General features: G+C 34.5%; 2 protein-coding genes across 35 annotated transcripts in view; both read right to left on the bottom strand.

Moving 5' to 3' along the window:
* Positions 1 to 23,956, bottom strand: part of LOC106871424 (poly(rC)-binding protein 3) — a 488,151-nt gene that overhangs the window by 290,041 nt on the left and 174,154 nt on the right. For 10 of the 34 annotated variants that reach the window (XM_089364186.1, XM_052973805.2, XM_089364191.1 and 7 more), the window contains one exon: positions 19,539 to 19,623. The exons of the other annotated variants lie outside the window; for them this stretch is intronic. The gene's annotated coding sequence lies outside the window, so the exon portion shown is untranslated. The remainder of the gene's footprint in view (positions 1 to 19,538; positions 19,624 to 23,956) is intronic. 34 annotated transcript variants of the gene reach the window in all.
* On the bottom strand, positions 675 to 2,106 carry LOC149132290 (protein ZBED11-like). The gene is made up of 2 exons (XM_089364889.1): positions 1,764 to 2,106; positions 675 to 916 (listed from the first exon to the last, which is right to left on the bottom strand). Exons 1-2 carry the CDS (start codon positions 2,104 to 2,106, stop codon positions 675 to 677), a joined length of 585 nt encoding a protein of 194 aa, XP_089221015.1.

Here is a 23,956-nt window from a genome sequence, read left to right as displayed (position 1 = left end):
TAGGTGTGTGTGCATTGTACACATGACTATACGACTATCTAAATCAGTACTTTACATGCCAAATTGCAATGTCGCCCACCTATCAGCCAAAGAATGTTCCATCGCCAACCTGTGTAAAGAAAACCCTGACACAACCGCCCCTCCCCCCCACCAACACAAAATCCCCTAGGAAAACACCCCCTTGTATCATCGGACACACACTATATCGTAGACTTATTGTCCTGTTAGTGCCGTTTGGACTAAATATGCGGTTTAGTTTTGCCACAAGTGTGAATAAAATTCTAACATTAACACTATATTATGAAGACAGGTTAACTTCTGGAAACTTGCACTTCCTTTTACACTGATTTTCATTTTCCCTAAATGAACCATTGATCAGAACTACCAATGCAAAAGTAATTAATGATTGTATTATAAAGGAAAAGAATAAAACCATGTGTCTGGTGTGATGCAGCTAGTGCAGATACATTTGGTTTCAAACTTGTCGACTTTAGCCACAAGTCTCTTTGTTGTATCACATCCAGTCCAATTATTTTATGGGAAAGTAAAGTTCCAACATGGTTAAAACCAGATTCAACCAGGTATGAGGTAGGGAAGGAAAGCAAAATCAATTTCAGTTGTTTCCACAGATTGGTGTAGGAATTCAATATGCTCTGACAGTGCCACAAACCTTCTTAGCCATTACGGCAATATCGCATTATGATACCATTGTCATTTTGTAATTCTATCAGTTCCTCCTGAACATCATCCTCACAATTGACTGCATTGACCTCAAACGGATTGCTATACCAATTTGGAATATTCAGTGCAATAACATCTTGAAATTGCTCCACAATGTTATTGTGCAATGATTGTAAATAGTTGCAATATGTAGTTAAATCCTCATCAACCAATTCATCTTTCAAAGAATAAAGTTCTGGAAATTGATGGAAGTGATATTTTGAGATGTTAGTCTTATACAGCACCAATTTCAAAATGAAGGTAGTGATAAATAATTTACAATCAATGAGAGTTTTTCTGTTTCCTTGCAATAACTTAATCAAATCATTTAATTTTATGAATATATCACAAAGAAAAAAGATATTGCACCTCACAACCATTAATGAAGTGGAGAGTGGAGTATCTTTAAACAAAGATATGATTATATGAAACAGTTCAACAAGGCGTAAAACAGTTTCCTTTTGACAGCCACTGCACTTCGGTATGGTATAAGAGTTTAGTGTGGTCCCCACTATTTTTCAGACAGAGTTAACGGAAAATTCAATCCGACAAGGGACTAGACTTCAATTTGTTCACAGTCTTGATAACTAACTGTAGAGCATCATTCAGTCTACTGTTCATATTTTTTGCCACTAAATGCTGCCGGTGTGCCATGCAATGAACAGTTAGTATCTGGTGGGAAATTTCACGCTTTAGGAGAGATGAAAAACATCTGTATCTTCCTATCATCGAAGGGGCTCCATCAGATGCACAGGTAAGAATAATACTGAGTGAGATATTATGTTCAAAAAGAAAAGACTTGAGAGTGAGAAAAATAGATGCACCTTTTGAGTCAAGCAGCAATTTCTCTGTGAACAGCATTTCCTCACAAGGTTGAAGGTCGTTGCTAAGATATCGGACATATACCATCATCAAACATTGATTGTTCACAACAGTTGATTCTTCTACTTGTATAGAAAATTCAGAATGCTGGAGAATATCAATGAGCTGATGTTTTACATCGTTGACCATTTCATTGATGCATCAAGAAATTGTGTTATTACTAAGTGGGATCTTCTTCATAATGTTATCAGGTTTTTCTTGCATAATGGCTGACAAAACCTCTTTGATAACCGGACAAAGTAATGTTTCTCCAATTGTGTGAGACTTTCCAGACTTAGCAACAAGCATGTTGTACGATGCAATCAAACCATCATTCTCCTGTTTACTAGTTTCTTGGAGTAGCGTGCTGAATGTTTGTATTTGCTTTTTGAAAGAGGCATTCAGTTGCAAAAAGTATGACAATGGCTTGTCCTTCTTGTCAGAATGCTTTGCATCAATGTGATACTTCAAGCGTGAAGGTTTCATTGCTTTGTTGGTCAATGTTTGATGGCAAAGAAGGCACATTGGTAACAGACAATTCTGAGGAGAGGGAATAAATCCAAACGATAAATAATCACTATTGTACTGTCAACAAATTTTCTTGACTGGAGGCATCAGTAAAGTGAAAATGTGAAAACGAATTTCTACAGATGGTGTCAGAAAGGCAGTGTGGTATTCCCAAAGAGAAGAAGAAGTCAATAGAGCAGAGTCAGATGACATTCTTGACTGGAGCAAATATGGATCCAGTTCGTTTGGCTGCCAGCATTTCAAAAATTAAAGTTCATCAAAAATTTTAAAATTTGGCACATTAATGTACTTTTCCAAGCTAAATTGCTGGAGTTATTCAATTTTTTCCAATCATATTGGTTCTTTTCCATTTCTTTCATGAGGCTCAACACATTGAGATCAGTCTTCACTACTTCATGTCACATCTTTCTGGATTGCTTTCTTCCACAAGTTCCATCCACTTTAAGCAATTGGCATTTCTTTTAAAAAGCTATCTTTAACCATACACATCACATGACCATAATAATGCAGTTTGCTCTCTTAAACACTACATCTGATTCCTCTTATGCTCAATTTTTCTCTCAACACAGTTGCATTTTGTCATATATTGCATATCCAACAGAGCATACTAGCTTCATTTCTTTCAAGTCTTTGCTTGTCCTCTGCATTTAGAGCCAACATGTAGCATTGTTGTTCATATACAAGCATCATACCATCTGCCTTACACCGTGTGTGTGTGTGTGTGTGTGTTTGTGTATGAGAGAGAGAGAGAGAGAGAGAGGCCTTACATTACCAATAGAAGTAACAGTCTAGCAACTATACTTTCAGACCATCCCCCTCCACTTCTAATTAGGTCACTTAGGTGACAGAAACTATCTATTACCGTATGAAACATCTGCACATTTAAGAAAATCTAAATCTATTTTCCATGTATTCTTAGAGTTTATTGCTCTTACGCATCTGCCACAAATGAAGTCTACCTTTCTCTGTTAACTTTCCTGATTCCACTGCACCTCTTATGTATTCATAGCTTACATTGAATACATTGTGTGGAGTTTCTACCTAAACCTTCCGTAGATATCAAGCAGGGTCATTTCCTGAAAGAAGAAGAGTCCTGTCTGTTTTCTAAGACTAAGACTAAAGACTAAGAGTCAAGCCCTGATAAATTTCTTGCTGTACTCATTACTAATTCTTACCATACTTACAGTATTCCTGTACCAGGGTTGCATGACTCCACCACTAGCTTACTTAGAGACTTTTAGATTATAGAGCAAGGAACCTTGTTGAAGACTTTGTCCAAGTTGATGAATACTAAGTATAATGGCTTACTTTCAGCTAAATACTTCTCTTGCAGTTGTCTTACAAGAAAGAGAACAGCAGTAGTTTGTCTCTCAGGTATAAAATCAAACTGCATGTCATCAAGTTTAATTCACTTATTAATTAATTGGGCTATTAAAAGGTGGCAAGTAGGCAGAATCATTAGCGCACCAGGCAAGATGCTTAGTGGCATTCTGTCTGTTTCTATGTTCTGAGTTCAAATTCTGTCGACATTGACTTTACCTTTCATCCTTTCAGAGACAATAAAATAAGTTGGACACTGGGATCAATTTAATTGACTTGGCCACTTCCCCAAATTTGCTGGCCTTGTACCAAAATTTGAAACCAATTAATCAGGTAATAATTCTTCCTGTAACTTTCATTACTTGGTCCAGCAAATTGGTATGTCTTTACTTGCATCTACCTAAGGCATCTTTTTTAACCTTTCAACAATTAACTATAATGTACTAGTTGTTGAGTACCTTTTTGTATGACTTGATTAAGGTCATATAGCCTGATTAACTATACAGATGACTAAGCCATATCTTACTCTGCTAAATAATTGTAGCATCTCAGCAGTTATTTATGATAAACCAGAGATTTTTCCCTGCTTCCATGTTCTTTATTACTTAATCTGTCATATTACTGTCAACTATGATAGCTGGTCTCTCTATTGGGTCTACATTGGGAAGATTCTCTTTTTCCTATACATTCTTCACATCTAATAGCCTTTCATAGAAACACTTACATGCTTCTTTCTTTTCAGAACCATTAAGTGCAAGTGTACTATTATCTATCTGTACACACCTCTCTCCCACAACAACCCAATTGTTTCTGATCCTCATACTGCAGAACATTCACAAACCTCTTCTTTACTGCTTCTCTCCTTGCTACTTGCTAGATAGTCCTGTCATTTAGCTTCTCTTCTAGCTACCTGATATAATTCTCTCTGCCCCCATTCTTCCAGTCTTTTCAAGCCTGCCTCTTCACAGGGGTGCTTATATGTATGCACACACACACACACACACACACACACACACACACACACACACACACATGTATATATACCATGAAGTTCCTGCAGTATGTGTGTGTGTGTGTGTGTGTGTGTGTGTGTGTGCACGCACCCATGCATGTGCATGTGAGAATGTACATGCAGGCTTATATTTTATGCTGTCTCCACTTGAGCAAATCAGTGTTGATGCTGACATTCTATGCTGACATTGTAATAAGTTGCTTTGTACTTTCAAAGTCTTGTGCAATAAACAAATCCCTTTCTCAGAAAGCTGGTAAGAACTGATGACAGTAGGAGCGTCTGACTACAAAATCCTGTCTCAAATGACACTCTGCCCAGACCCATGCCAGCTTAGAAGATAAGATGTTAAATGAATGAGTGGACAATTATACACATAGATGTACAAATACATTTACACACACATATATAAAAGAAGATTTTCATGTATTTTCAACTTTTTTCAGTATTTTTCATATATATATAGGAGTGGTTATGTGGTAAGAAAATTGCTTCCAAACCACATGATTCCAGGTTCAGTTCCACTCTATGGTACCTTGAGCAAGTATCTTCTACAATAGCCTCAGGCCAACCAAAGCCTTGTGAGTCGATTAGGTAGATGGAAACTGAAAGAAGCCCATTATATATATACATATATATATATATATATATATATATATATATATATATATATATATATACGTGTGTATGTGTGTGTGTGTGCGCTTGTATTTGTGTGTCTGTGCTTTTCCCCTCACCATCGCTTGACAACCAATGTTGGTGTGTTTATGTCCTCGTAACTTAGTGGTTCGGCAAAAGAGACAGACAGAATAAGTACTAGGCTTACAAAGAATAAGCCCTGGGGTCGATTTGTTCAATTAAAGGTGGTGCTCCAGCATGGCCACAGTCAAATGACTGAAAGAAGTAAAAGAATATAAAAGAATAAAAGATATAAATATATAGGAAAGATATATATAGGAAAAAAGAGAGAGCGGGAGAGAGAGAGAGAGAGATTGACTGAGGGAGAAAGAGAGAGTAAAAGAGAGAGCTTGAATTTCACATTTCTTTGTATCATCTGTTACACATGCTTCTGCGTTCAATAACTGATGATATTGTATTATAAATGTGACTTACAAAGAATATGTAATCGTACCGAACATGTTCTCAGAAAATGGTCAAATACAAATTACAAACAAGTAAGCATCTTACATAAATACCTGAAAGGTACATGACCAATGGAAAGGGAAGAGGAAAGATGGGATGTGGGTTTGTCCATAACAACAAGTGTATATAGTTGGATGGATAACAATATGAGGTAAGTCACCAAATGATATCTAGAGACAGAGGTCAAGCTGTTTGACCTGGTGAGTTATAAATCACCAGCAACCAAGCCAGACACAGGTTTTCAACTACTGTGTCCACTTATCTGCCCCATTCAGCAAAAGAGTTGTTAGCACCCCATCATGTCATCTGCAAACAGACATTCAGACGTACATACCTACATGCACTCCTTTGTATACACAAACACATACACATACACACATGCTTATATATACACACATACATATATATAAACAGGGAGATTTATGTGGGTGCATATACAGGGTGCAATAGGTAATTGTCGCCATTTTATACTTTTAATCTTGTGCATGTGCATTGTTTGTTTTTGATTTTGTTGTCTACATGGTATAGTATAGTCAGTTGGGCATTTTCTGTGAGAAAAACAGCACCATGATACAATTCACTCTGCCAGAAATTTGGGAACGATGTGTTGTACTACTTCACTTTTGCACCAGAAACTCCAATACAAACATTTCAGAGTGTAATCTAAGGACATGTACTGAGAGTGATAAAATTCAAACATCCAGTCAACATCATGGTGTTTGGAGTGACCAATAGTGATGGTGACATTATGCCTCCATTCATCTTCCCATACGGCCACAAACTCAACACAGAAGACTACATCAAGTGCCTGGAGGAGGTAGTGCTTCCCTGGGTCAAGAGGGTAGCTGTTGGAAGACCCTGTGTCTGGCAACAGGCCTCTGCACCCTGCCACACCACCAGGAGAACCTAGTCACAGCTGTCAGACAATTTCTGCAACCAAACTACCCCTAACATTTGGCCACCTAACTCCCCAGACTGCAACCCCCTTGATTATTATGTGTGGGTTGCACAGTTGAACAAGAGACCAACAAAACTCCTTGTAACACCAAAGATGAACTGAAGGCAAGGATTATGGCAGCATTCATCAACTTAAACAAAGAAACTGTTCATGAGAGTTGCATAAGATTCCAAAGTCATGTGGAGGTCATGGTTGAAGCCAATGGCGATTTTATTGAATAAATTTACTCTTTAGCATTTCAAGATATTTTTATGTAATTTTGGTAAATATGTCTATTAAAATGAAATGTCAGTGTTATTTTTCATTTTTGTATAATTTAGATGACAGTTTATTCACCGCACCCTATATATATATATATATATATATATCTGCCGAATCAAATTGGAGCCTGGTGTAGCCATCTGGTTTCACCAGTCCTCAGTCAAATCGTCCAAACCATGCTAGCATGGAAAGCGGACGTTAAACGACGATGATGATATATATGAATGTACATGGGAGTGTGTATGTGTGTATGCCTATGTGCACGTATTGTGATGAAAGCAAACAACTCATTTGTTGCATGGAGCAGATTAGTGTGCACCCCAGCTAGACACCCCAGCAGAAAACCTATGTCTGGTTTGGTGATTTATATCCCCTCCAATTTCATTATATTGTTATCTCTCCACCTATATACACATGTTGTTAGGGATTAACCTACATCCCATTCTGCCTCTCCCCTTCCCACTGATCATCTCATATCTCTCAGGTATTTATATAAAATGCTTGCATGATTGTGATTCATATTTTGGCCATATCTGAGAACATGTTTGGTATGATTAAATGCTCTTTGTAAATCACATATAAAATATAACAAAATCAATTACTGAACACAGAAATAATTGTAACAGAAGAAATAAAAGAATATCTAATTCATGCTGCATGTTTTTCTCTCATAAGAGATGTACTTTTTGTTTTACATTCTCGTCCTCTACAGGCTGCTTTGAACCCAACCAGATCAGGCAGTAGAAGGAGTTTAAGGAGAATACAATTAAGAACCACAACCAAAACGATAATCTTGTTGCACACCGAGCACATCCACTTCCACTTACATATCTATGTGTATGTACAAATGTGTCTGGTTCCTCTGACCTTATCTCAATGAGATAACGTCATGGAAACCAGTCACAAATACCAATTTCACCTCTCTCCCCATCACCCAGTCAGAAAACCCAGCTAGTCCAGCTAGTATCTTTCTTTTATCTGTTTCAGTCATTAGACTACAGCCATGCAAGGATATTGCCTTGAAGAATTTTTAATCAAATGAATCAACCCCAATACTTATTTTCATTTTTAGGATTGGTACTTATTTTATCAGTCTCTTTTTGCCAAATCACTAACTTACAAGGATGTAAACAAATCAACACTAGTTGTCAAGTGGTGGGGGGACAAACACAGACACAAAGACACACTCACACACACACCTATAGTCAACAGAAGAGATCCAGAGATGCTCAAACACTAAGTAGCACTTAAATGATTTGAACTTACATTCTGAAATCTTTACCACAGACTACATCCATGGGGTAAAGAGTAACTATAAGAGGAATCCAGGTGAGCAGATATGGAGATAATGATGCAAATAAGGAAATAAAACAGCTTGGGCTTGATGTACAAAATATATAAACATGTATACATATAAATAAAGAGAAAGCAACGCTGAAAATTCCTAGACAATGTATATTAAAGTATAAATGATGGACTCTCGCGTTGGTTTCGACATATGATGTTCCAACAATGTACTCTTTCTTTGTTAGTCATAATGCTTATATCAAAGAGTGACATTTAAGTCCCACCAACGATTTGCAAAGAAGGCCACAAATGTTGCAAATTTTGAAGATTTGTGGTATATTTGCAGCCGCTTTTCTCCTTTGCCTTGCACCCTGAAGCTTATTAATGCTGGTTGCAACAAAGTTTTTAATACCATTTTGACACAACAACTCCATTTTGTTTGTACTAAGGCAATAAGCTATCTTCATCACTAAGAAGTTACTCTTCAGCTTGTCCTTATATCTGAGCCATTGTCAGCCAACATTCCTGGGTTCATTCTAAAGCTGGCTGTACATGAGGACTTACAGTATTCTCTCATCACTCATTGTGACAACATGATCAGCCCAGCACAATTATGATTGTATAAGGAAGCTCTCAATTCCACCAACCTTACACTTGCTAAACAAGGCGGCATTAGGAACTTTGCCTTTTAGTGATTAACTGCAGATTGTCCTCAGACAGTCTTTGTAGAAGATGTCTAGTTGGTTAATGTGTTGTCTATAGGGTATCTACAATTCTGAGCCATACAAGAGAGTAGTAAGAATGGCTGTTTTATAAACCTGTACTTTGGTGTCGAGTTTGATGCCCCTTTCATTCCATAGGTGATGATGGAGATTGCCAAATGCATTGGTTGCCTTTGCAAGACAGTTGACGATTTCGTCATCAAGGGAAGTGCTCAAATTCACTTTACTACTAAGACATGTAAATGGCTTCACATAATTTAAGCTTTTCCCATCAACCTGTATAAGAGTGTAAGGAAAATTGTGAACTGGTGGTCTCTGCTTGACACCTCAAATTTGTTTTAGAGTAGGGCAAGGTTGGTGGTTTACTTCTGTCTTCTTTCTTCTTCTTCTTATATATGTATAAATACATATATGGATATTTATATACTAATGGAGCAAGATTATACAGAGTACAAAGACTCAGAAAAATAAAGGGGAGAAGATATGGTGTTACAAGTCTGACAGCTGTTTCTGGGGGCTCAGAATTACTTCATAATTTTGGCAGATGTAGTTCACCAGAATATGCAACCAGTGTTGAAAGCAAAGAAACATTGGATAGATCTGTCTTCAGGGTGGAGAGATTAAATTCTGATATTATATACATTCATATATATATATATATATATATATATATATATATATATATATATATTATGGGATTCTTTCAGTTTCCGTCTACCAAATCCACCCACAAGGCTTTGGTCAGCCAGAGGCTATAGTAGAAGACACTTGCACATGGTGCTACACAATTGAGCTGAACATGGAACCATGTGGTTGGGAAGCAAGTTTCTTACCACCCAAGTCATGCCTGCACCTATGTATCTTGATCTCGCTCACATAATCATTCATCCGTCATCCCATCCCTCTCACCCTCCCTGGCTTCTTACATGCCATGAAGGCAACCTCCAAGTAAGCATCTTTTAACCACTCCTCAATCTTCTCAGGCTATAATTAGTCAAACTTGTCCATCTCCAGATACAAATTTTGTCTACTTTCTTCCAGGTATACAAGCATGAGACTCCCCACATCCTTTATTCCATGTAACTTCATGACAAGCCTTACTTTTTTAAATTCTGGCCACAACATCACCTTCACCAGAAAAAAAAGGCCAAATAAAATTACTTCCAGTCTTTATTTTCATTGCTATGTGAAACATTAACTAAAGAAAATAGGAGCTGAAACACCCCGTATGATAAATGGCAAAAATAATTCTCTTACCTTAACCTCTGGGAACCCCTCAGTCACTGACTCAAACTTGTTATGCATCTCAGAGACACTCACTGCCCTACCTCCTCCTCACTACCAGCCAGAAGCTAGAATATGCAGAGATTGTTCAAGCTAACCAGCCCACCTGTCCAAAACACCCTTTTCAAATCACTCTCCTCTTCTTCCTCCTCTCCTCCTCACCTGATGTCACTTCCCTTTCACTTCCAGTTCTTCAGTCTATGACCAGCTATGCCACATAAAGCAAACCTATAATTGCACATATTTTGGCCCCATCAAAGCCAGCGGTTACATTGAAATCACCCATTCTGTCTTTTTTTTAACTTGTCAAAATGTAGGGATGTTGTGGCATAATATTCATCATATGACTTCATATGTTACTTCTTGCTTCTTCTGACAAGATGGACAGCTTTTAGTAGATCCTGGTTTATGGAAAAATAATGATCAATGATGTCAAATTAAATAAATTTTCATTTCAGTTTTGGACACTGTTGAAACACATTCAAATTTGAATCTACAGATTCATATTTTTGACCACTTAGTGTCAATATTCATAATATCTAAGATTGTTTTACAAACTACATTATTTTTGGCAAGATTAATAAGTCTGCATTTCGGTGAAAGTGCAAGTTATTTTAAGGACCTCAATGTTTTGAAGGTATCTTTTTTTTGTTTGTGAAATATATTAGTCTGTCTTAGATCTTGTGATTCATTACTATGCATTACGCATTGATTTGTATATGTTAATGCTGATCGTTTTGTAGGTTATAAGATACTGTTGTATGTATTTTCACTTCTCTTGTATAGTTTCTTGTTTTGTCTGCAAATATGAAGAGGTTTAAATATACAAACATATGAATGTTTGTATATTTATATATATATATATATATATTTTAAGCTAGGTGTATTATTTTTTATCTCCTAGATTAACCCTCAAAGTACTGTATGTATTTTTGCGCGCACGTGTGTGTGTGTGTGTGTGTGTGTGTGTGTCTGTGTGTGTGTGTGTGTGTGTGTGCATGCTAACACTTTAATACCTCTGAGATTTATAAAATAATTAGCTACTGCATACTACAGTCTAATCTCCTAAATTCACCCCACTAAATCTACTTTTATATATGATATTCAAATGAAACAATATCACAAATATTTATTTCATTAGTATCTTAAATATATAGATAATTAAGAAAGATGGAAGTGTAAGAGGAGAAAAGACAGACAAGTGGAGTGGATGAAGAAGAAGAAACTAGAAGTGGGCCAAGATTTCAGAAATATGATACCATTTGTAAAAATAAATCAGTATTATTGCTGTAGTAAAATGTGAATCTAAGAAAAACATATAAGTTAATGATTCTTGTGTATCAGTTATCTGAAGAATCTGTATTATTGAAGCTGATAGCAGAAGGAATGCTTCCAAACATCTCTAGCAGTTTCTTTACATCAAGGTCATTAGAAGAAAGGGGAAAGGAGAAGATAAGGAGAGAAGAGTAGGTGAAGAACAAAAAGTACAACAGCAACAACAAACAAAAGGGAAAAGAAATATTAGAGAAAGAAAAGAAAAGTAAAAGAAGACTAGAACTAATTTTTCATCGAGATTATGAAAGCCTAAATAGACAAAATATTTGTGAAGTAATGAAAAAGGCTTCATTGGGCTTATAAATCTCTTCTGTTATCCTTGTACTTATCCAAGGGAAATAATCATCAAGTTTGCGATAGCAGCAACAAAATATTTGGAAATAAAAAGTAACAAAAAAAAAAAAGCAAATTAGCTTTGAAATATTTCGTTTCTACACAGGCCTACTTGATTTTATAAGATCATCACTTTTCACGTTCATGTCACTGGTTTTTTGTTGACATATTTGCTTGCTTGTTTTATTTGTTTTTCTTTTTTATTTACAACTTCATTACTATTTTTATTGCTAATGAAGAAGTGGGAAGATGCACTAGCATCTCTTTTTGTTTATTATTATTATTTTTTTTATGAAGTTGATGAAGAAAAATCACTTCGTGGATATCAACAATTCATTTTGGCATTCAATTTTCGTAATATTAGATAAAACAATGGACAAGTTTTGTCTTACAACTTTTTTGTTATTTAGTAAACTTTTGTCACAGTAGTTTTCCAACGAAAAATTTAAAAGTATAAAAGTTTATATAACAAAACTGGTTATTATTTTTAGCATACTATAAGGTATGGAATTAAAAGAATATACATGAAATTATTCTTTTTTAAAATCTTTTGGTGTTGACTATAACTTTCAGTATGTGTGAAATGATGCCGTTGGTCCAAGCAAGATGAAAATTTCATTCAATTTTGAAATGATGTTATTGACTGAAAGGCAAAGCAAAGGAAATGAAAAAGGTAAAAATTTGTCAAGAATTGCATTATTGTTAGGAATTGAGACCATAAACTCAATGGTCATATTTCTACTATTCGTGTTTATGTCTTTCAAGTAATGTGAGGTTTTTATTAGGCCCAAAGCATCAGAAGGACCAAATACCATGAGAAAACATGAACTGCTCACAATATACAAGGAAAGATAACACGTTTCTAATTTCAGATAATGTGGCTTGCTGACTAAGGACACAAGGGGGGCAACTCCAATCATTTCTATCTTAGAGTTATGCCCCTTACAATACTGCCTAAATATTTTTGCCTGGGCTGGCAGAATAGTAAGCATGCTGGAAGTGCTTAGCGGTATTCTGCCCGTTTTCACGCTCTCGGTTCAAATTCTGGCTAGGTTTACTATGCCTTTCATCCTTTGGAGGTTGATAATAAGTACCAGATAAGTAATGAGGTCGATGCAATCAAATTTCAAACCACGCGCTCATAGTAGAAAGAATTTTTGCTTATCACCATATTCTAAGCAACTGCAGTTAATTATGTATTTAATATTCAGTTAGCAACTGTTATATATATATATATATATATATATATATATATATATATATATATATATATGTATATATATATATATATATATATATATATATATATATATATATATATATATATATGTATATATATATATATATATATATAAGATATGAAACTGAAAATGCAAAGAGAATATATTCGAATTGATTAAAATTTAATTAGATTCACATTAGATTTTTAAAAGTGTATAGTCTATGGTGGTACATCACGATCTATTTCTTTCTAGGCCGTTGTTATTTTCCTATTCCTTCAGAATTTAATTCACTTCTAATGAATTCGAATATATTCTCTTTGCATTTCCAACTTTATTTCTTTACTTCCACTTATTTGGATTAATAAAAATTTATGTGTGTGTATGTATGAATGTATGTATATATATATATATATATATATATATATATATATGTGTGTGTGTGTGTGTGTGTGTGTGTGTGTGTGTGTATATATATATATATATATATATATATATATATATATATATATATTTGAAGAAAAGCAACAAAAATGCATTAGGTTATAGCAGTACGTACGTTTCGTACAAACTTCATTTATTTATGTAGTGAGAACATCACATAAGATGTGCAATGAAAATGTACTCCTCAGCTGCATAATGGAAGTTCATTTCAGGAAGTCATTTTGTAGATGTGTGCAAATACAAGAGTAGGAGATGAAGAAAATACCATCTTGACTAGGCTGTTAATTAACAGTCTAGACTGTTGATTAACAGCCCAATCAAGATGGTATATATATATATATATATATATATATATATACATACGCACACACATATATACATCATCATCATCATCATCGTTTAATGTCCATACATATATAACATGCATACATACATACATACATACATACATACATACATACATACATACAAACAAGCAAAAATTACCCTGTTGTTGACCTTGAAATTCCAATGAAGGGACATTGGATCTGGGTTAGAAACTGGCTCTTTCTCTGTTGGCAGGAAATACATACACACACACACACACACACACACACACACACACACACACACACACATATATCTATAAGAGAGCTTGTGTGTGTGTGTGTGTGTGTGTGTGTACATTCCTTATGCACTCCAAAACCAAGTTGCCAATTTTGACGTATGTGGTATCAAAATATTCAGTAAGCTTTTAGCTACCAACTAAACTATATTTTCATTCATTTATTTGCATTACAAAAATGTAATATTATCAGTTTTCTTATAGTCACCTATCGTAAATGACACTTTTTACCACCACCAATGACAATGATGACATCACATTTTCTATATAAGTGTGTTCAAGCGTTCGTTACATACATTAGGCCAATGACTGACAAGTATATGTGTGTGATAGTGTTTGTGTCTGTCAGTATACATACATTTTTGTGACAACTGACACACACACACATCTAAAGACACAGACACGTATAGGGACAGAGATAGGCTTGAGGTGTGCTTTAATGTATGTCTGTATGTGTGTGTCTTAGTATATGCATGTGATTTTAACCCCTCTCCACCCATCCATCTACCCAAAATCGAAACACGCTGATATTGAAAGTTACAATGACCAGGTTTTATTAGAAAGTGAAAATAGTTTCACACTTTCAATTTGAACCAAAATTACAGTGTTCGATTACGAATAATGGAAGTAATATTTCTCCGAATTAGCCATACTGTATTATTATAAAGAAAGTTGCTTAAGAAATCTTAGCTGCTGCTCATTATCTATCTACCAAATAAACCATGTTTTTTACTCAACAACTCTTTTTTACAACTAAAATAACCTTGGCAACTACGTTTAGTCGCAAAATTTTGAGGTCATTTTCGCGCAATATTTAAATTTGCTTCTAATGTTTCATTTTCGTCCGATGTTTCATGCATGCGTAGAATTCTACTCAGACAAGCATTTATGAAAATGTACACATAAATATTGTATTAAAATGAGCTACAACAACAAAAATTGCATTAAAAGACATCCATTTCTCTATGTCATTTCTCTATATCTCAAAGATGAGGAAATATAATCACTCTCTCTCTCTCTCTCTCTCATGCACAGAAAAAGATGTATGCATATGTATTTATGGGCGGAGGTAAAGAATACGTACACCTGGTGCTTAGGGTGAGGGTTACGCTGAAAATGGGTGGTGTACGTATTCTTTACCTCTGCCTATTTATTTACATACAGGCAAAAAAATTCATACATCACAGCACACAGCTTCACTCACTCACTCACTCACTCACTCTCTCTCTCACACACACACATCCATTTCATATACACATACATCTTTCACTTTCTCCTCTCACTTCAAAGTAAATGCTGCCCTTTCACTTTATCCTCACTTTCAATTTTTGCTCTCTTCAAAGCATACAGAAATTAAAAGAATTTTACGAAAATTAACGAACAATCATATGATCCCATGTATGTCAAGTTGACAACTTAGCTCCTTCAAACGAGATAATGCCATAAAATAACTTCCTTTAACACACACGTACATGCACACACACACACATGCACACACACATACACACACTCAAGAGAGTACGAATCTTTAAGAATTTTACCTATCACCTCATCACTTTCAAAAGCTACATGCTCCCAATGTTTCACTTTTAGCGTTTTGGAAAGTGAATAAGTTTCTTCCGAAATAATATCATTCACCTGTTGTTTCTAGCATGTCGGGTTTTCTGGTGGTGGTCTGGTATTTTTTAAGTTCGCTATTTCAGTAGAATTCCACGCATTCAGGAAACATCAAAAAAAGTAAAAGCGAGTAGGTGATGGGTGGGTAAGGTGGAGGAAGGGGCATATTCGTTTCTTTAAGAAAAATTAAATTATAAAAAATATATGTATTTCCCAGATTCATATTTTTCTACATAGATAAAAAAAAAAAAAATTCATAAAAGTTACAAATTAAGAAATTGAGGTGAGGATGGAAGAAAATTAAAATTTTGACAATGTGATTTCTGGAAAAATTGCATTAACCCTCTTTTATACAATGAAACAATACATAGTTTGTGATCCTTCTTAAGAACAGAAAGCACTTTCATGCAAACCCATACAAATTGTATCCCCCACTTCACTTTTAAACAAACAATAACTTCCATTATGCCATTGACAAATATATCAGTGGTGCCGATTCTGCCCATAAGAAAAGAGCAAATAATACAATGTGCCTGCAGGTCAAAACACCCAGATAATGGTGGGACCCATTGCGAGTATGTATATATACTATATATATATATATATATATATATATATATATATATATATACACACACACACACACACACACACGCACACACACGCACACACACACAATATACATATATATATATATATATATATATATAATGGAGAAATTATACAAAATGTATAAGTGGATGATGAGTAAAGCACCAACACAGTTTCGATTACCTGTTATTATCCGTAGATTGCAGGAATTTCATAGTGGCGGTTGAAGCAACAGTATTAATAAAATAGATGGAAAAAAATCTTTTTTTTCCATCTGTTTTATTAATACTATATATTTATATTTATATATATATATATATATATGACAAAGTAAGGTTGTAAGATACCGCATGAGTGGAAATATATATGAGAAGGTGTGAAAATGCAATTTTAAAGATGTTTATTCACTTGACCGCTTTCACTTTTTTAGAAAAAGATTGTCAAAAGTAAAATGTAAAGCTTTGTATAAGCTTTGTTGTGTTAAGTGCTGGTTGTCTGAAAAGTATTAAAATACATATATACATTCTTTGATAATAATAAGAAAATGTTAAAAACAGTTTAAGTATTAAAATACATATATAAAAATACATATATATATTCTTTGACAATAATAAGAAATTGTTTACAAAGAATGTATATATGTATTTTAATACTTTTGTGACAACCAGTACTTAACACAACAAAGCTTATACAAAGCTTTGCATTTTACTTTTGACAATCTTTTTCTAAAAAAGTGAAACTGGTCAAGTGAATAAACATCTTTAAAATTGCATTTTCAAACCTTCTTTCATATACATATATATGAAACCTTCTACTGAATAAGTGTCACATATTTTTACAGATATATATATATATATATATATATATATATATATATATATATATATATATATATATATATATATATATATATATATATCCAATATGCATATATATAAATGTGGTGAATCTTGGAAGCATGGTCAATGCTGCATATAAGTTGGAGGGAAGTTTGGAGAGAGTAAAAGCTGATGGACAGAAGGAGAGAAGGTGTGATATCAGCAGAGTAATAATAATAATAATAATAATAATAATAATAATAATAATAATAATGGACTCTTCTATCAAAGATGATGTATGAGTGTTCAGCTTTTGCCGAATAATCTGCAGAAGTGATTTGTTTATAATGATTAATTGTATGTGTTGTACATTTGCTCACTCTCTTCATCAAGTTGACATTGCCTGAATGTTCCACCCACTTTAAGCAACTGGCACTTCTTTATTCAGCTGTCCTCATCGATATGTATCACATGACCATAGCACTACAGTAATTTCTCTTGCACACTACATTTCATTCCTTTTATGTCCAATTTTTCTCTCAGCACATTTGCACTTTCTCATACTTGTACACAGATATTGCACACGCAATGGAGCATACTAGATTCATTCCATTCCCAGCCTTCATATCTCCTCTGCATTTGGGGGCTCACATTTCACAGTTATGTAGCATTGCTGTTCATACACATCATACAATCTGCTTTTCACCCTGAATGAGAGACTTTTATTACTAATAGAGATAAAAGCTCTCTGAACTTTCTACATCCTGTTCATATTCTAGCAACTATACTTTTAGAACAGCATTTTATATATATATATATATATATATATACAAGAAAAAATCTTAGTTTGTATGTAGAAGACTAACACTTGCTACATTAATGCTGCACATGGTAATACAGTAACAGGAGCAGCATACTTTTCAGGTGCAGATGAACATCTAGCAACTCACTCTTTATCATCAATGAAAATACTTTTTCTTTCAGGTACAGAAATTTAGGGCTGCTACCATTATTGTTGGCACACTAAAAAGTTGTTCTGGAGGTTTTTAAGGGATGCAAGAGTGGAACAATGTATGCTATATACAAAAGGTGAAATGACAGACATCCTCAACAAGCAATAAAAACAGATAAAAATTCTTTTTTTAAGTTTAACAGTTTAGAGTAGGCATATTTTTACCAGAAAAATTGATAGATAGAATGATTGAGTTAGTAATAAGAATACATGAAATAATGATAATTAAGTTTAAGCTATTCATAGGGCAGTGTGACAGCAACAGTGATTTTTGTATATATGCCACAGTCATGTCTGAGAGATGAACAATAACTCCAGACTGCCTTAGTAATAGAATACAGCAACCTGGTTATCATGAGTAGGAAATTTACTAGAATATTGGACACGAAGAGGAAGATGATTACCCAGCTGTACATTAAGGCTATGGCTAGAGCATAACGAATGAAGAGGGCTCCTGGAGTTCAATAACATTGTTTGTATGAAATGGGTTATTTGCAACAAAGATTTCAGATAGTAGCCAGCCTACCAGACAAGTGTGCAAGTTAAATGGGTTTCATATTCACCAGAAAATTGGATAAAAAAAACTCATACTAATCATAATTAATAATCAACCACATATTATTCCCAGTCCTTCGTTACCATAATGTCAGACCTCTGGAATTCCCTCCCTGCTCGTGTATTTCCTGCAGGTGTTGATCTGCAGCAGTTCAAGAGGAACATTAGTAGTTCCAGTCTCACTGGTCTCTCAAATAGTTTGCAAAGGCCTTCAACACTGCACCTTTCTCAAGATAAAACAAATAGAAAAAAATTTGTGCCAAAAATAATTTTATACTAGAAATTTCCTTGCTTTTTCAAATATGCTTTCCAGGGGAAAAAAAAAACATTCTACCAATTCCTATAACAATTCATGCATAAATTGGACTGTCTGTTTGAAGTTTAGTAATTATTACATAATATACTCAAATATACACACTTCAATCTTCCTCCTAGAGAAAAATGAGTAACTTTTCAGTGGAAATTTGTTCAGTACCAACTGCATTGATTGAACACATTATTTTCCAGAAATGGGATGTCAGAGTCCAGTAAATCTGTCACTATTGTGTTATTTGAAATAATTGTACTTCAAATATTATTTAAGGAAACATGAAGCACTTGCCAAGCACAAAATATCTGAGGAGCTAATTGGCACTTTATCGATTACAATATGCAAAGGATCTAATCATTACAAAATATATATGATGACTATATTACCAAATAAATCTTCCTCCCCAACATGATTATCTTTGTTATCATTGCTTTTCCTTTTTTCAGGCTTGCATGAATTTAATAAGTTTTATGATAGAATACCATCACTCATCTTGATCATTTGCCATCTCATCTATGATAGTTTGTGAAATTTAGTTATTGGTAGATTTCCTCAATGCTTTGATATAGTGGCAATGGGATAGAGGTAGTACAAAATTTTAAATACCTTAATTCCTAGATAGCAAAAGACTGTACTTGACATCTTATACAAGCAAAACCTAACTTGAGGCAGCTTCTGGCATCTACAACATCTGAGAAGATTGGAAGAAGTAATATTAGATGTCGTTCACTGGCTCTCTAAGTGCTACTTTGTAGAGCCAAAACATATATACAGGAAAATTATGAGAAAAATAACTATTACAAGACGAAAAGGAACATATGACAACTAAACTAAATCTGTAAAAAGACATTCATACTTGTAACAATGACATATGCATGAACAATATCTACGATGCAACATTAATTTTACCAGTATGACATTCTCTCTATATATTCAATCATATGGCCAGTGCATCTGAGAATGACTATGACTCAATTATATAGATATGTCAAGAACCTCAATGAAAGGAAGATGGACAATCTCAGTGCTATTTCATACAAGTTAATGTGGTAAAATGGTATGGCTGGATAGTTAGGGGAAAAGCTCCAAATAGATTAGAATAAATAATGAATTCAAAATATCGATTGCTTCTTGAATAATTTGATATCCAATTTTTGATATCCAAAAGTTGTTCAAGAGAAATATGGTTATAATCAGAGATAGTTCCAAGTGACTACCTATATGTCATAGCTCTGTTTAATTAGTGCTTACAAAGGGCTAAACAATGACACCAACGACATGGCACATTTTGACCCTAGTTTTAACTTGAATGTGCATCAACACATTTTATATGAACCATTAACCACATCTAAATACAGTTTTTAAAATCAACAAATGAAACATGGTTGTTTTAACCTTCATTACCTCTTTTCTTATATTTATATTACCAAAAACATATTTGAAAGTGATGCTTCAATATGGCTTTGGTAGTGATGGAGAAACCAACCTAAACAAAAAAAGAAACTAAATAAAAAGTAGTACAGTGATTTTTTTGGCAAAGTCAAGCTATAATAACATAAGCCTTTTTCGTGAATAGTTCTATCACCTTTATATTATAAACTACTAGCAGAGGCACCCGGCGTTGCTCAGGAATGAAATTGTTGCTTATATACTTGAAGAAAAAAAGGCAAAATATGCTGTATAGAAATTTGAGGACATTCTGTAGATGGACTCTCAGATGAATGATGGCTGGGCGCCTCTCATAAATGGGGAAAATTGAAGATGTGCCAAAAAGCCTCATTGGTACTTGGAAACTTTTACGAAAATTAAAATGGGGATTAAATGAAAAAAATGATTTACGTGAATATCCTCACAAGAGTAATTGAAATAAATGGCGATTGTGGAACCCCCCACGCACGCACAGACGCGTGCGCGCATACACACGTGTGTCTTTGTAAATATGTTTGTATACATTTATGTATGTGTGTGTTTGTAAGAGACAGAGTGTGAGTGAGAGAGAGAGGTTTGTTGTCATGTATACGTACATGCATAAATATACATACATCTTTGGATGTATACATATATCAACACAACCCTTGACTCACTCACACTCTGTCTCTTACAAACACGCACGCACGTGCATACACACGTCTGTCTTTGTAAATATGTTTGTATACATTTATGTATGTGTGTGTTTGTAAGAGACAGAGTGTGAGTGAGTCAAGGGGTGTGTGTGCGTGTGTATGTGTGTGAAACAGAGTGAGAGAGCGGTGTGTATGTAGTATTTACTCTCTCTCTCTCTCTCTCTCTCTCTCTCTCTCATACATATGAACACACACGCTCACACACAAAATAGAGAGTGAAGCTTTTTGCCGTTGTTACGTCAATACCGGAAGTTGACATTGAGGAACCTTTTTAAAGAAGTGAATCTTAAATATAAAGCAATATTATTTATTTTTAATTAAAAAAATCAAATGAAGAGCCTAACATTTATCCGAGGTCAAATTATTCATGCATCACAAGTATGGAAGCATTTGGTGAAGTCGATTTCATGTGAAAAGCGATTACACACACATCTCTGTTTTATATATAGTATAGATCAACTTAATTTTCCTGAAAATTTACTTTGATAAAAATGAAAGATCCAAATGTTAGGGGTATTCTTATACTACATAATGGGAGATATGGGTAACATGAAGTGAGATTCTCTAAGTTAACATCATCATCATCGTTTAACATCCACTCTCCATCCTGGCATGGGTTGGATGGTTTGAGATGGAGCTGACTAGCCAGGAGCTGTCCAGACTCCAACAGTCCATTGAGGCATGGTTTCTATGGCTGGATTCCTTTCCTAACTCCAACCACTTAGCAGAGTGTGCTGGGTGCTTTATAAGTGGCAATTGGCACCTGAAAGGACAAGCCTTTTCATAAAATATCAGCAAACCCAACAGTTCATACCCTTCTGTCTCCACACAAAACTAATCTGTTACAGGACCAGTCTTTCTGAGGCCAACTAATAAAGATAGCAAATATGTTTCCTTTCTACTTTCCTCAGCTTCTTCTTTCTTTCAACTTCCTAGTTGTCACTGAGTGCTCAAGATTTTTACCTCTCATGTGGTGTCTAATGAACTGAATCTGTTGTTTTCTTAATGTTGTTGACAGGCTTTCTGGTGGTCTTTGATATTTGTCACTCAGTCTGCCTAGGGCACCTTTAACATTTATTTAGGGAACTACATCTCAGCACCACTGATAAGCTTTTATACTAGTTTTTTGTTGTTCTAGATCATACAGCTATATATAAAGATGCCACTTTTTCCTCACTTTTGTTGATAGCCATTTACTTGACTATAAATGCTTCATCTCATTGTAGGTAGCTTTAGCTTGTCAGTCCTTGACTTAATTTCTTTATTGTTTCTTCCATCTGATGTAAGAATGGCTCCCAAATATTTAAAACTTATCAACTTGCTTCAAGGTTGTTCCCAAATTCTTGTATTGCAAACTGATGGTATTTTCTTTGAGACTGTCGAGTTTCTTCCAACTTGTCACATTTATCATTGATCATCCTCTTAATAATGAGAGAACTAAAACAATTATGTGTATAAAGAAAAGAACAAATAACTTCAAGTCTAGATGAAGAGATGTTCAGCATCTAACTTTATCAGTCATAGAACAAACAAATCAAATCTTTCAATAGGGTTACACTTGATAACAAAATCATACAAGATTAAACTTGGCATAGAAGAATGAATTTAGTATTTTACAAAGATGTACATACATGGGAAGAAAACTGAGAGACAATGTATTGCAAAGTATTGTTTTAAAGAAAACAATAGAAGGAAAAATACAATTTGATTTTGTGCCAGTTTAGCTACTGATGAAACATTACAAGGATAGTAGCAGTCAAAAATAAGTTGTATACTTTGAGTAGTAAACAGATTATGATTAGACTAACAAAAAAAAATGTATGATTGTTTTGTAAGGAAGTTTAAAAGTATGGTTAAGATTAAATGTGCCTCAGATTAAGAATACATATAGAAGACTTTATTGTTCAGATAGAGCTTTATTCAGCTTTAAGCTTTTTATTCTATTACTTTGAGGATTTACAAGGACTAGAAAGAAATGAAGCTAGAATATTCCACAGGATGTGTAGCATCATTGTGCATGAATGATGAAGCACATATATATTGAGAGAAAACTTGGATATGAGCGGAATCAGATGTAGTGTGCAAGAGAGAAGACTTTTCTGATATGAGCATGTGATTTATTTAGATGAGGACAGCTGTATAAATATGTTGATGTATATAGGGCTTGTGGAAGAGGAAGGTCCAGGAAGACATAGGTTGAAGAAGTAAAGCTGATCTCAAGATTTTAAGCCACACAGTGTAGATGACAAAGGATCAAAATGATAGGTGACATGTAGTGCTCAAGACACTCCACCCTTCATGGCAAAAGTAAACTTCTAAAAGCATAGTACATGTACATAAAGCTGGGCTCCTCACCCAATTTGTTCCTGTCAAGCCATTTCCCAATCACTAATTTCCTGACTATTCCTCTAACTCCTACAGTATTCTGTTTTAGTCATCATCATTTTTTATGCTACTAATTGTGTCTCCCACAACACAGGACCACTTCCTTTGACATCCATCCTTCATTCTTACCACTGTCACTCACTACTAAAATTTTCCATTGATCATGCTTTCCTTGCTACTTGTTATCTGTCCCTCTCCTCTGAAACACATTCTATTGTCTTACCCTTATGTACCTTTGTCGACCTCCACCCCAACATCATATGTCTTTCACTTTCATCACACATTTTTGCAATGAATATTCTTTTATTTGTTTTACAGGTTTCAGTCTTATACTTATTTTATTCGTCACTATTTGAGTAACTGTTAAATCATGCAACTTAAATGTACACGATGTAAACAACACCAGTTCTTTAAATGATGTAAAAATAAACACACACTCCACCACCCCACATGCACATACAATTTCCTCCTACTAAGTTCTATAATGTGATATTATTCAAACTGAGGCTATTGAAG

This window comes from Octopus bimaculoides, chromosome 16 (assembly GCF_046866305.1).
Source record: "Octopus bimaculoides isolate indiv1 chromosome 16, ASM4686630v1, whole genome shotgun sequence".
NCBI lineage: Eukaryota > Metazoa > Mollusca > Cephalopoda > Octopoda > Octopodidae > Octopus > Octopus bimaculoides.
The sequence above is the reverse complement of the archived record's forward strand: the minus strand, read 5'-3'. Positions and strand labels throughout refer to the sequence as shown.